The sequence below is a fragment of the Rhamphochromis sp. 'chilingali' genome (genome assembly GCF_963969265.1).
Source record: "Rhamphochromis sp. 'chilingali' genome assembly, chromosome: 18".
In the NCBI taxonomy this organism is placed as follows: domain Eukaryota; kingdom Metazoa; phylum Chordata; class Actinopteri; order Cichliformes; family Cichlidae; genus Rhamphochromis; species Rhamphochromis sp. 'chilingali'.
In genome coordinates, this window is record NC_137945.1 from 33,838,115 (window position 1) to 33,850,614 (window position 12,500).

General features: G+C 40.4%; 1 protein-coding gene across 5 annotated transcripts; it reads right to left on the reverse strand.

Moving 5' to 3' along the window:
• Positions 1-398: 398 nt before the first annotated feature.
• On the reverse strand, positions 399-10,199 carry LOC308386243 (uncharacterized protein). 5 transcript variants are annotated; one of them, XM_080865652.1, is made up of 7 exons: positions 10,013-10,161; positions 8,469-8,537; positions 8,310-8,358; positions 4,304-5,329; positions 3,989-4,144; positions 3,085-3,177; positions 399-1,405 (listed from the first exon to the last, which is right to left on the reverse strand). In XM_080865652.1, the coding sequence occupies exons 1-7, from the start codon at positions 10,150-10,152 to the stop codon at positions 1,094-1,096; spliced, it is 1,845 nt and encodes a 614-aa protein (XP_080721778.1). In that variant the 5' UTR covers positions 10,153-10,161; the 3' UTR covers positions 399-1,093. The 5 variants fall into 5 exon arrangements, with proteins under 5 accessions (XP_080721778.1, XP_080721781.1, XP_080721780.1 ...); XM_080865655.1 differs by lacking the exon at positions 4,304-5,329; XM_080865654.1 differs by lacking the exon at positions 8,310-8,358 and having other exon boundaries at positions 10,013-10,088.
• Positions 10,200-12,500: the final 2,301 nt, after the last annotated feature.

A 12,500-nucleotide genomic window follows, 5' to 3' on the forward strand; every position in this document is an offset into this window, starting at 1 on the left:
ATTTCATCTTGCCACCTATATTCCATCTAAACAAATCATGTTAAATCAATCCATCTTGATTGTGTTGTTTCAACACTAAATATGTTTGTAAGTGTAACATAATTTAAACATTAACATTCAGTTACTAGTTCATGTAACAAGACTGACTTTTGATGTGCCAAAGTGTTTAAACAATATAACATGAATTTAAATTAATTTAATTAGACTAACTTGGTACAAACATGTTAACTGAATAAAAATCAAATTAAAATATTTGTTTGTTTCACCAATGTTAATCTTGTTGAATGAACAAATGTAATTTATGTCTGTAGTACTTACACCAATCATGTTTCAGTTAGTGTTTGTATTGCTTATGTAAACATTACTTTTAATTAAATTAATGAAACATACATAAATGATAACTTGCAAAACCATCTTTTATTTTGCTTGAACATTCTTAAAACAGTTGGCAGGATCCCAGTTCAGCCTAGCTTTCTCCCCTTTAACGATCTCATACCAAGACCACAGAACTTCCAGATCAAGACATGCTGACTGAAAGAAAAAATACAATAAAATAACCCTAACCCTAATAATAAAAATGAAATAAGTCTGTTGAATAGTTTGCAGACAAAAAATATTATCCCCAAAGCAACTTTCGTAAAATGTAGTAAAATATGCATTGCAAACAACAATATGAATTTTAACACAATTTAAAGCTCAGACATAACATTCAACATTACTATGTTGCTTGCATACATTAGTCCTCCATTTAATCAGGCTGTATCCATTAATAGTGACTTTATGCTATTTAACGTGTGGAGAAAACATTCAATTTTGAGTATAACTGCTCCACTCAAACAATTTGTGAAAACCAGTGTGCATTTGCCTTTGTAACAATTGCCATCTGGCAAAAATCAGTGTTTACACTTCAAGTGTATAAGACTTTAAGTTATGGACGAACAATCTTTGTGTAATAGCCACAGAGCAAACCACATAGTTTATATGAACATTTTTTAACTTACAATTTTAAACTTTAAAACAGTAAACACATATTTGCATTGCAGAAACCTTGAAAAAAAAATATCTGGCTTGCATGAGTCCGTTTCAAGCTCATTCACCCCATTAGCTTGTTTTTTAGGAACTGTGCCTTGGATGACAACCTCTGTCCATCCAGCTTCATGATAATCTTTTGCAAGACTTCAAAAGTCCATTTGAGCTCCGGTGGGTAGCTTAGGTTCAGACAGTATATCAGTCCAAATAACAGAGCACAAGCAATTGCAATGCTCCTCAAACCAGTGAGAACCTCCACGCCTTCAATCAGGACACCGATGTTCTCTGGGTCATCTCCAGGCTCCGCACCCTCCTGATGTATGACATACACTCCCATCACAGTTTGTTCCATGGCTTCAGTGTTGGCCTCAGTGTTCTGTGACGTAAAATATAATAATACATTTGTTTGAGTCTACATATGAAAAAAAAAAAGGAATTCAGCAATCAACAACAACAACAACAACAACAACCTTTATTTATAGAGCACATTAAAAGCCTTAGGCATACCAAAGCGCTTTACAAAAAACAATAAAATAATACAGTTAAGAGCATTAATATCAAATATAATAAGAACAGCAGACAATGTTCACAGTAGAAAGCCACTAATAAAATGGACTGCAGCACATAGATTTATAGCAGACCCAGTGCCGCATGATAGAGAACACCAAGAATGAAGGAATAGTAAAAAGTTAATGCAATAGGTCGGAGTTAACAGTCAGCATTTAACGGGTAGAGAAGGCAAGTTCAAAAAGATAAGTTTTAAGGCGTGCTTTAAAAGAAAAAATAGAATCAGACTCCCGAATGCCAATCGGGAGGCTGTTCCATAACTCAGGTGCAGCAAAGGCAAACAATCGATCGCCTCTAGATTTCAACCGAGATCTGGGCTGAACTAACAATAACTGCGAGGATGACCTTAAAGCCCTGGCAGGGACATAAGGGTTTAAAAGTTCCTTAAGATAGGTTGGTGCAGTATTATTGATAATTTTAAAAGTAAGCAGCAAATTGAATACGGTATTTGATAGGCAGCCAATGCAGCTCAGCAAGAACCGGAGTAATATGGTCAAACTTCTTGGTTTTAGTTAGAATACGTGCCGCAGCATTCTGAACTGTCTGTAATCTATGTAGAAGGGTAACATGGAGACCAGAATAGAGTGAGTTACAGTAATCTAGTCTTGACGTTACAAAAGCATGAATGAGCTTTTCTAAGTCATTATACGGGATATAGTGTCTGGCCCTGGAGATGAGACGAAGCTGATAAAAACTAGATCTGACAACAGCAGACACCTGTTTATCAAGTTTAAAGGAGCTGTCAAACAAGACACCCAGATTCCTGACAGTATCAGAGAAAGAACTAGTAAGAAAGCCAAAGGCATCTTGAAGTTTGGCGCGAAGGGCATTACTGCCAAAAATCATGATTTCAGTCTTTTTTTCATTGAGAATAAGAGTATTTGCCAACAGCCATTTCTTGACCTCACTCATGCACTCATGAAAGTTATTTAAAGATAAAGCGAGATCATCATGTAACTCAAAATAAATCTGGATGTCATCCGCATAATAGTGAAAAGCAATGTGGTATTTCTCAAAGATAGCGCTTAAAGGAAGCATATACAGTGAGAAAAGGGTCGGGCCTAACACAGAACCCTGGGGGACACCACAGCAAACAGGTACAGGGGAAGAGGAGGATGAGGCCAGATGTACCGAAGAAAGCCGATTGGAGAGGTAAGATTTGAACCAGTCCAAGGCAGTGCCCTTAATGCCAACAGAGTGCTCTAATCTTGCGACTAGGATGTTATGGTCAACCATATCAAATGCAGATGAAAGATCCAATAGAACTAAAACAGAAGGACGACCATCAGCGTGAATATGCTGATATATTTACTAAATTCTATGTCTCTGGTTTCACACCTCAGAAATTTGACATGAAACAAAACAAGGACCAATTGCAATATCTTTTATTCACACGTGGTGTCACATTTTACCATTTCATATATCGAAATTACCCATAACTCCTGGAGCAAATTACATAACACAGAACAACTTGTGAATATAACTGACCGTATATTCCTTCACAAGTTTCTCATGGTCTTCATTCAGGTAGACACACAAGGACTTCAGGATGCATGCTCGTCTTGTATGTATTGTGTCATCCTAAGAAAAAAGGGAATCCATAATGACAATATTTAACTTTTAGGCAGCAGTTTGAAAAAGGAATACTTAGTTTGGAAGAGTCCAAAAGGCCACATGGTAAATAGACTGGTTCTTATATAGCGTTTTTCTACTCAGAGCACTCAAAGCTGCCTTTATACAACAATTCATTCACCCAATCACTTTTTCTAAACTGTTTAAATGGCCTGTATTTATATAGCACTTTACTAGTCCCTAAGGACCCCAAAGCGCTTTACATATCCAGTCATCCACCCATTCACACACACATTCACACACTGGTGATGGTAAGCTACATTGTAGCCACAGCCACCCTGGGGCGCACTGACAGAGGCGAGGCTGCCGGACACTGGCGCCACCGGGTTTAGTGCTTACTGTCTAACATTCATACACATTCACACTCCGATGAATGCATCGGTGAGCAACTTGGGGTTAGTATCTTACCCAAGGATATTTGGCATGCACACTGGAGGAGCTTGGGACCAACCCGCCAAGCTTCTGATTAGTAGCTGACCTGCTCTACCACCTGAGCTACAGCCACCTCAAAACATCTGTCTAAACCAAATCAGACACAAAATGAGGCAACACTAATGTTTTTTTTGGGGGGGTTTTCCCCATTTTGATCAAAATTAACCATACGATTTTATCACTTATTAATATAAGACTGATGCTTATATAATTTGTATAAAATATGAAAACCTCTTAGGACTTTTGCCTACCATATGTATAGATATCTTTGCTCATAAAATTGCCAGATTATGGGCATAAAAAGTTCTTAAGCACAGATCTAACCCACCTTGGAGATGGCCACCATGATGTGTCTCATTTTTCTGCCAGCCACCCCACCTTTGCCTCGAAAGAGCTCCATCATGCGTGGAGTGTACAAGTCTAGCTCATAAAAGAATCTAGATAGCAGCGGTACTGTCGATATGCGCAGGAATTCCTTGTCAATCTGAAAAACATGAACAATGCACTTATAATATGCACCAGAGGAAGGACATACCAGGAATTATTAGCTGTTTTATCACTATGTTATGTCAATATTAGTGAAGCAAGAAATAACTGGTCAACCATAAACACACTCTAAAAGTTAGACATATAGGACATGCACCTCTTTCTCGGTGAACAGAGCTGGCCATCTGCTTTTAAAATCTGCAATAAAGGGCTGTCCTTGAATAACTTCTTGCCTTCTGTACGAAAAAGTCTTCTGCATTTTCATTGTCACTATATTGTCATTGTTTCTCTTCTGAACCTCTGAAAGCAGTGCAATTCTCTCTTTTTCCAGGCTGTCAGTGGTTTCTCCTTTTGGATACTGCGGACAGTAATTGACTTCTGCTCTTCTAGGCTTTTTCACATTCAATGCTGCCTTACTTTTGTCTTGGGCCTTGTTCTTTAGTGAATTTACCAACACCTCAGCACAGCCCAGGCCTCTCAGTTTGGTCCGGACATTGGCCATTTTATACTTGAGGCTAATTTTCCAACCATAACAGCCATTAAAGGATCCCTGCTCCCTCAGACAAGGATGCTGTTTGACAAGGGCTTCTGCAACTTCATTCAGGTCATTGTCAGTTGGATAGACTTTAAATTTTATTATTTCTTCAGCCAGCCTTTCTAAAAGGTGGGATTTCAGTTTTGGTGAGGGGGTCAAATGAGTTCCACCAGCAATGAACTCAGCATTGGCCTTTTCAAGTTGCAGTTCAGCCTCATAGCTGAAATGAGGGACTGTGAAGACACTTGGCCACACTGACAGTCTTGTAGACGGTGATGAACCTGACGATGAAACGGGCCTTGTATTGTCTGTGTCTGAAGAGCTTGAAAAGGAATGTGTTGGACTTCGCACTGGTTGACATGTCACTCCATCTTCTGTAAAACTTTGCAACTGCACACTATCCAAGTATACAACCTTTAAAGTTGCTTTATCATTAATTTCAGAGATCGCAGTCAGATTTACAAAATCATTTCCGAAATCAGGATCTTGATATTGAAGACGAAAATCCTGTTGCACTCCAAAATTTGTCTTTATTTCCTGACACAATTCCTCAATGGAGTCTGATATCCCAGCTGGTAAAATTAGTTTCCTGGCATCATCTTCTCCGAGAATGATCCTCAGTCTTATGGGCTGGGGCATCATGCTGACCTGGACAAATATCAAATATTTAAAAAAATAAATAAAGATGTACTCATTGACTATTGTGCGAGTGTGTGTAACAAATTCTAATGTCAACGATAATTTGATGATGTCACCTTGGCCTCGAGGAATTTTTTTACTGGAGAAGTGAATAGTGCATTTTCCAGATTTGTCTTGCATTCTTCTAATTAATGACAATTCTTGCATAAGATGCTTAAAAGAAATCTACTCTCAATAAATTAAGTAGCAATTGGTCTGCAAAGTATGATGTATTATTTACTGTGCCAGGTGATATAGGGGGAAAATACTTACAAACATCACTCCTGTTTACCCTGCAAGTTAGTGTGTCTCTTCAGAGTAACCAGACGCAGGCCTCCCACTGAATAGGCAGCTAACGGGTAGTCATCGAGTAGTTCCCCATGCTCAATCAGAGACACCTCTCTCGCATGTGACATGTCAAGCTCAAAAGCTCTGAAGTGCTCTCGATACCAAGCAGAGAACTTTTTTACAAAAAAGTATATTCTGCCATGCAAAATAAAAATCTGCAGAATTTCTGCAAACTCTGGCAAACCAAATATTTGCCCATGAACAACTATCATTCCTGTGCTGTAGTTCATGCCATTGTATGACACGCTTTTTGTAATATGGACATCAGTTTCATCTGGTAATCTTTGCTTTATAGCTACTGCGATATCACTTTTCAGAACATCAATTGGTACTGATGAGCCAACATTTACCATTAAAGGTGTCTTATGGTCAGAAGAGTGCAAGTCAGAGGCAATCACGAGCTGATGTTTTTTGGCAAGTGTAACAGGTATGTTCTTAAAACAGTTTGTATGGCGAGCAATTTGTTTAAAAAAACTATGTTTCGCCTCAAATCTCATTGTCCATTTGTGGACAAGAGGCCCAAAATGCCGAATCAGAGCAGGGTAGTGCTCCAAATAATGATGTTTAGGGAGAAGACTGTTGTTTGGAAAAAGTTCTTGGTATCTCTGGCGATGTTCACTGATTTTACACTCAAGGTAGGAAATCGACTCATCAGACTGGACAGGGGCTACAACAAGCTCCACAATGTCCTTCAGATCCAAAACAATATGCCATGCAGGTTCATCCTCTGGAACAAGTGGACCAATAATTAGAGGCAACAAACGAAGCAGAGACCAATTTTCATGTGCATTTCCACCAATATTTTTTTTTTAATGAGAAAGTCTGGGGAATTGCATGAGGCCGGTTGGTTTTATCTGCCCATTTATACTCAAAATTTTGGATCAAGTTGTTAAGTTTTTCTAAGGTGAAATACTTTTTAGAGATTAAAAAAGAAAAACAATGCGCAAGCTCCACTGGTATTATGCCCTCTAGCAGATCATGTGCTACATCTGGAGGGTAGCCTGCAGTGACATGAAAATGGCTCAGATTCTTACTCAAAATACAATCTCGCTTAACTCCACAACAAGCACTTGCTGTTTCTTGTGCACGCTTCAAATGGAATTCATGAAGTTCCGGTGTTCTATGCTCAAAATCACCAGCAGTCACTGACTTTATTTCAGATTTTTTAGCTGTACAGAATCTGCATATGTATTCAGCAGAAAAACTTTCCACAAAACCTGCCAGCCCATGGGCTCCTAGGTTGTCAGCTATGACGCAGCTCACAGTTCCTTTAATACACTCGTTCAACTGACTGATGAACACACCATGTTGCTCCAAAGTTACCAGATCTCTCAAAAGTGGATCAAAGACTTTTTCAAACCCAAATGTCCTCAAATCTTCACTCTTGCAAAGGATTGCCAAATAAATGGATGAAAGGGCTGAATGAGAACCAGGTGGTAAATTGCCCAAGACCCAATATACACCACAAAGCTTGTGCTTTTTCCGTGAGGTCCCAAGAGGATTACAAACCTCAAAATCATCAATATAAAGGTTAATAGAAATTCTCAACTTCTCACCATCTAGAAAGCTATTTCTTTTATAATGCTCCCCATCTCGAAAAGATCTGTAAACCCTCTGATCACCATTCAGATTCTCTCTATTTTCTTGAGCTATTTGTTCTTCAATCACTCTATCCAGCAATTTATTGTGACTCAATATTTCCTGCAATAACTGTAATAAAGGGATGTACTGAAATGACTTCCTTTGGTCTATCGATAAAAAATACTCAACAGGCTCTACAACCCTAAAATTTTGTATGTAGTATAGTTTTCTTTTATAAGGAGTGGCAAGAGGGCCACACTTTCCCAATATTTTAGCCACAGGGTTAGAAACACATACAGAATTTGCAAGCTCTTCAATAACAGCCTGACTAATATGGAGGTTATGGCTCTTAAAAATTTCTGTAATTGTACGTTTTGTCAGAGGTACACTAGCTGAACTCAACAGAAAAACTAACTCCTCTAAGAACTCATCTAATCCTTTTGCTGGAACATGAAATATGTGTTCCAATTTCAACAATATTACTGCTAATTTCCGTTCAATTAGTTCGGGCTGATTTTCAACAGCACTATTATCACATTCTGTCACTGACTCACTTTCAAATTCACCATAGGATACATCTTCAGAACAGCTAGCCCTTACGTTATCAGAGGACTCTATCACTTGAACTGGGTCCACACGTGTAACTACCCTGTCTTTAAAATCTTTAAGTGTGTGTGGATGATGCTTCCTCTTTTTGTGTGTATAAAATGTATTGTAAATATTTGTCTTGAAAGGGCAACCAAGAAACACACAACTAACTGTCTCGTTACTTCGCAGATGTGTTCCAATATGGACAAAAAAATCTCTCTCAGAGAAGACGTCACTGCAGTCACATAACTCACATTTAAAAGTTACTGAACTTGAAGCTGTCTGTGTAAACTGAGATGAATGAGCTTTATAGACATGAGTGTTCAGTCCACTCCAAGTCTTAAATGTGCACGGACAATTAACATATATGCACAGATAATGTTGACCTATTCCGTAATGATGATGTAGTTTATAATGTTGAAGTAATTTGTACCTGCTGCTCTCTCTGGTAACACAATGCTTGCACTGCCACATACACGTCACTGATAAAAAATGAAATATGCATTAGAAAACGTCAAGGAGATTAAACTTCTGCATCATCCAAAAAAAATAAATAAATAACATAATAATAATAAGGCAAACATGAACTTACCATGTATTGTTGAGGAGGTGCATAAGAATCTCAGAGCATGGGAATGTGGCTTTATTTTGTGATGTATTTCTGGGGAGAGAAATTAATTAAAACAAAGTTATTACTCTGACAAATTTGTGTTAATATCTACATACTGTGAAATGTGAAGACTGTTACGGTGCGTACACACCGAACGCGATAGACGCGACCAGAGCTTCAGGTTTACATGTAAAGTCAATGGAGGAGCACGATGAAGCGCGACTGGGGGTCCAGCTAAACTTCGGAAGCAGATTTGCATTGAGAAAACGCTTTTCTGCCTACTTCACACGACTGACGCCTTTGAAGCGCGAAGTAAAATACGCACTAAAGTTTGTGTGGTGCATTTTGTGCATTCGCGCTTATCACGTCTACCGCTCGAGTTGGTAAAATCTGCGGGACAGCAGCTCCTCAAACTCGGCAAGGGACAGAAGGTGGTACAGCTGAAAGCGGCCGTCATCCAGACGGAGCTTCTGGAGCAAGTGGTGAAACTCACCAAACTGCTCACGCTTGAGGAAGACCTGATGGACCCAGGTACAGTGAGGACGTCCTTTAGGCACTGCTCTGCTCTCCACAGCAAATAGAGAAGGGAGACTCTTTCTTCAAACGCTAGATTGACAGCTGCCATTTTAATAACATACCGTCTGGCACTACTTCCTCCCAGATCTCTTCTTCATACGCGTGAAAATTGCATATAAACCTCGACCAGTTCATGCTGGACGCGCTTCGAGGTGCAAATGTGCACGCGATCAGCTAGGGGCATCTATCGCGTTCGGTGTGAACGCACCGTTAGTCAGCCTAATGCAGAGCACCAGAGAAACTATAACCCAAACAATTATCCACCTAAATCATTCTGAATTCAAAAATTAAGTGAATATATTACAAAAAAAGAAAATGCACATGCAATTATTGTGACAGATTTTATCTTACTCCTTGTTATTAACTCCCCTAAACGCTGGTTTAGTTGAATTAAACCTTTCATCAATCCAGTTAATGCGGTTGCCCGCGACTAAACTCCACTGACAAAAACAGGAATTTTAGATAGAGCATCATAAAACACTCATAAAATCACCAAAACCATGTCGGTCAGTCTTACCACTACTACCAACAATCACCAACTCCGGTTAAGCAGAAAGTAACCCTTCATTCATGGAGCTATATGCGAAGACGTTACGGCTCTACGCGGCTTTCCCGCTCTTCAAAGTTAGCTAACTCCAGAGAAGAAAAACAGTCCTACCAACGCAGATAACCATGAAACACACCTCATTCAAAGTCGACAGAAACAAAAACAAAAAAACGAACTTACCAAAATAACCTCATCAGTTTTTGCTCTGTTGCAACAATTAGCGACTCCGGTTAAGTTTAAAAAAAAAACATTAAATTCACCGACTTACATTTGAAAAATGTTTGGGTCTACAACCTCCCTGCTATATATAAATCTCCACACTACACAGGTAAAAAATTTTAACTAATAGTATTTATCTCTCACTCCACTAACCTAAATAAATATATCAAGAAATATTACTTACCTCACTATCAGGTATGCCAAAGAAGTAACTCCACGTGCGCTCGTTAACTTCTCAACGGACCTTTCCGCATCCGGTGGGCGTGGAGCATGCGCAATACATGACGCTATCAGAGCCTTTGGTTTGATGGACCTCATTCTCATTGGATTGCCATGAACGAATTTAACTCATCAAAGTTTTCTTTGATTTATATTCAACAAAAAAGAATGAATCATTTAATGAGCATAAAAATGATTTCTTCATGTGATGTAAACATATTACTACTTTGTTAATCAAACACATGCCCTAGTTGATTTTTTTGAGTGCAGGCTATGAACAGGATATAAATATGAAAAACTATACAGAATATGAAATAAATAACTTTACAGAAATCTGAGATATACAGCTATACAGAAATGGGAACTATGCAAGTTGTAAACAGTTGTAGGATTAAAAATTATCGAATGTACAGAATGATTATTTACACAGAGCTATACAGTAGTGCAGTTAAGATAAGTGAGATATAATTCCTACAGAGGCTATATAAAGTGCTAGTGGTTGTGAGTGGTGGTTCAGTCCATGTTATTATTGTGTGTTTGAGGGTACAGTTGTCCATTGTGGGTGTGTGTATGTTCAGTCCATGTGTTAACGTGGGTCAGATGTCAGGAGGCAGAGTTCAGGAGTCTGACAGCTGTGGGGAAGAAGCTGTTCCGGTACCTGGTGGTCTTAGTCCGGAGGCTCCTGTAGCGCCTCCCAGAGGGCAGGAGGGTGAAGAGTCCATGTAATGGGTGACTGGGGTCTTTGATGATTTTCCCAGCCCTTTTCAGACACCGCTTCCTGTAGATGTCTTTTATGGCAGGAAGTGGTGCTCTGGCGATGCGCTGGGCAGTTTTCACGACCCTCTGCAACGCCTTCCGGTCCGAGGCAGAGCAGTTCCCATACCAGACTGTTATACAATTGGTCAGGATGCTCTCGATGGTGCAACGATAGAAGTTCACCAGGATGTCTGAGGACAGGTGGTTCTCCCTCAGAGTCCTCAAGAAGAAGAGGCGCTGGTGAGCCTTCTTGACCAGCTTGGAGCAGTTGGTCGTCCAGGTGAGATCCTCGGAGATGTGGACTCCCAGGAACTTGAAGCTGCTCACACGCTCCACAGCCCTCCCCCTAATGTGGATGGGTGGATGTGGGTCAGCATTCCTCCTGTAGTCCACGATGAGCTCCTTGGTCTTCTTGGTGTTAAGCAGCAGGTTGTTTCTGTCGCACCACTCAGCCAGACGATCCACCTCCTCCCTGTAGGCGGCCTCATCGTTGTCACTGATGAGGCCAATCACCGTGGTGTCATCTGCAAACTTAATGATGGTGTTGGAACCATCAGCAGGTCTGCAGTCGTGGGTGAAGAGGGAGTAGAGGAAAGGGCTCATCACACAGCCTTGTGGTACACTGGTGTTCATCGTGATTGTAGATGAACAGTGGTTATCCAGCCGGACATGTTGTGGGCGGTTGGTCAGGGAGTCCAGTAACCATTTGCAGATGAGGGAACTGATGCCCAGGTCTGTCAGTGTCCTGATGAGTTGTGAGGGGAGGATTGTATTGAATGCTGAACTGAAGTCTATAAACAGCATTCTGGCGTAGGTGTTGTTGTTGTCCAGGTGTGAGAGGACAGAGTGCAGTGCGATGGAGACTGCATCCTCTGTGCTCCTGTTCTGGTGGTATGCGAATTGGTGGGGGTCCAGGGTGGGGGGGGAGACAGGATTTGAAGTGTGCTAGGACCAGCTGCTCTAAGCACTTAGTGATGATGGGGGTGAGTGCTACTGGGCGGTAGTCATTGAGGCAAGATGGGTTGGAGTTTTTGGGTATCGGGACGATGGAGGTGGATTTGAAGCAGGCCGGTACCACAGCGTGGGCCAAGGACAGATTGAATATGTCTGTGAGCACTCCTGCAAGCTCCCCAGAACACGCTCTGAGAACACACCCGGGAATGCCATCAGGACCTGCAGCCTTGTGGACATTCTGCTCAGCACCGCTCCTACATCGGTGGGGGAGAGAGTCAGAGGTTGGTGGTCTGGTGTCATGTCTGCTTTGGTTGTGGTTGTGGGGTTCCCTCGCTCAAAACGAGCATAAAAGTTGTTGAGCTCGTTGAGGAAGGAGACATCAGAGGATGCGGGGGAGGGTTTGGTGGTCCTGTAGTCTGTAATGGTCTGGAGTCCTTGCCACATGCGTTGGGGGTTGGAGTTGGAGAAGTGTTCTTCTACCTTCTTTTTGTAATGGTGTTTGGCTTTTTTGATGCCCTTCTTTAGATTAGCCCTGGCTGTGCTGTAGTAAGTAAGTAAGTAAGTAAGTAAAATTTTATTTATATAGCACATTTCTAGATAAAAGATCACAAAGTGCTTTACAAGGTATAGGAACAGATTAAAAAGACAAAGTACAGTCAAAAGTTAACAAAATGCAATTTTAAAAAGATGTGTTTTTAGCTGTTTTTTAAAAGTAATCAGTGAATCAGCAGATCTTAAGTTCT

What these genes read in the sequence shown, in the direction of transcription:
- LOC308386243 (XM_080865652.1), bottom strand. Translation starts at nt 10,152, where the DNA reads ATGAGAATGAGGTCCATCAAACCAAAGGCTCTGATAGCGTCATGTATT. An exon ending in TTGGCATACCTGATAGTGAG is followed by an intron (nt 8,538 to 10,012) that starts GTAAGTAATATT and finishes TTCTCTCCCCAG; the next exon opens with AAATACATCACAAAATAAAG. An exon ending in TCATGGTGGCCATCTCCAAG is followed by an intron (nt 3,178 to 3,988) that starts GTGGGTTAGATC and finishes CTTTTTTCTTAG; the next exon opens with GATGACACAATACATACAAG.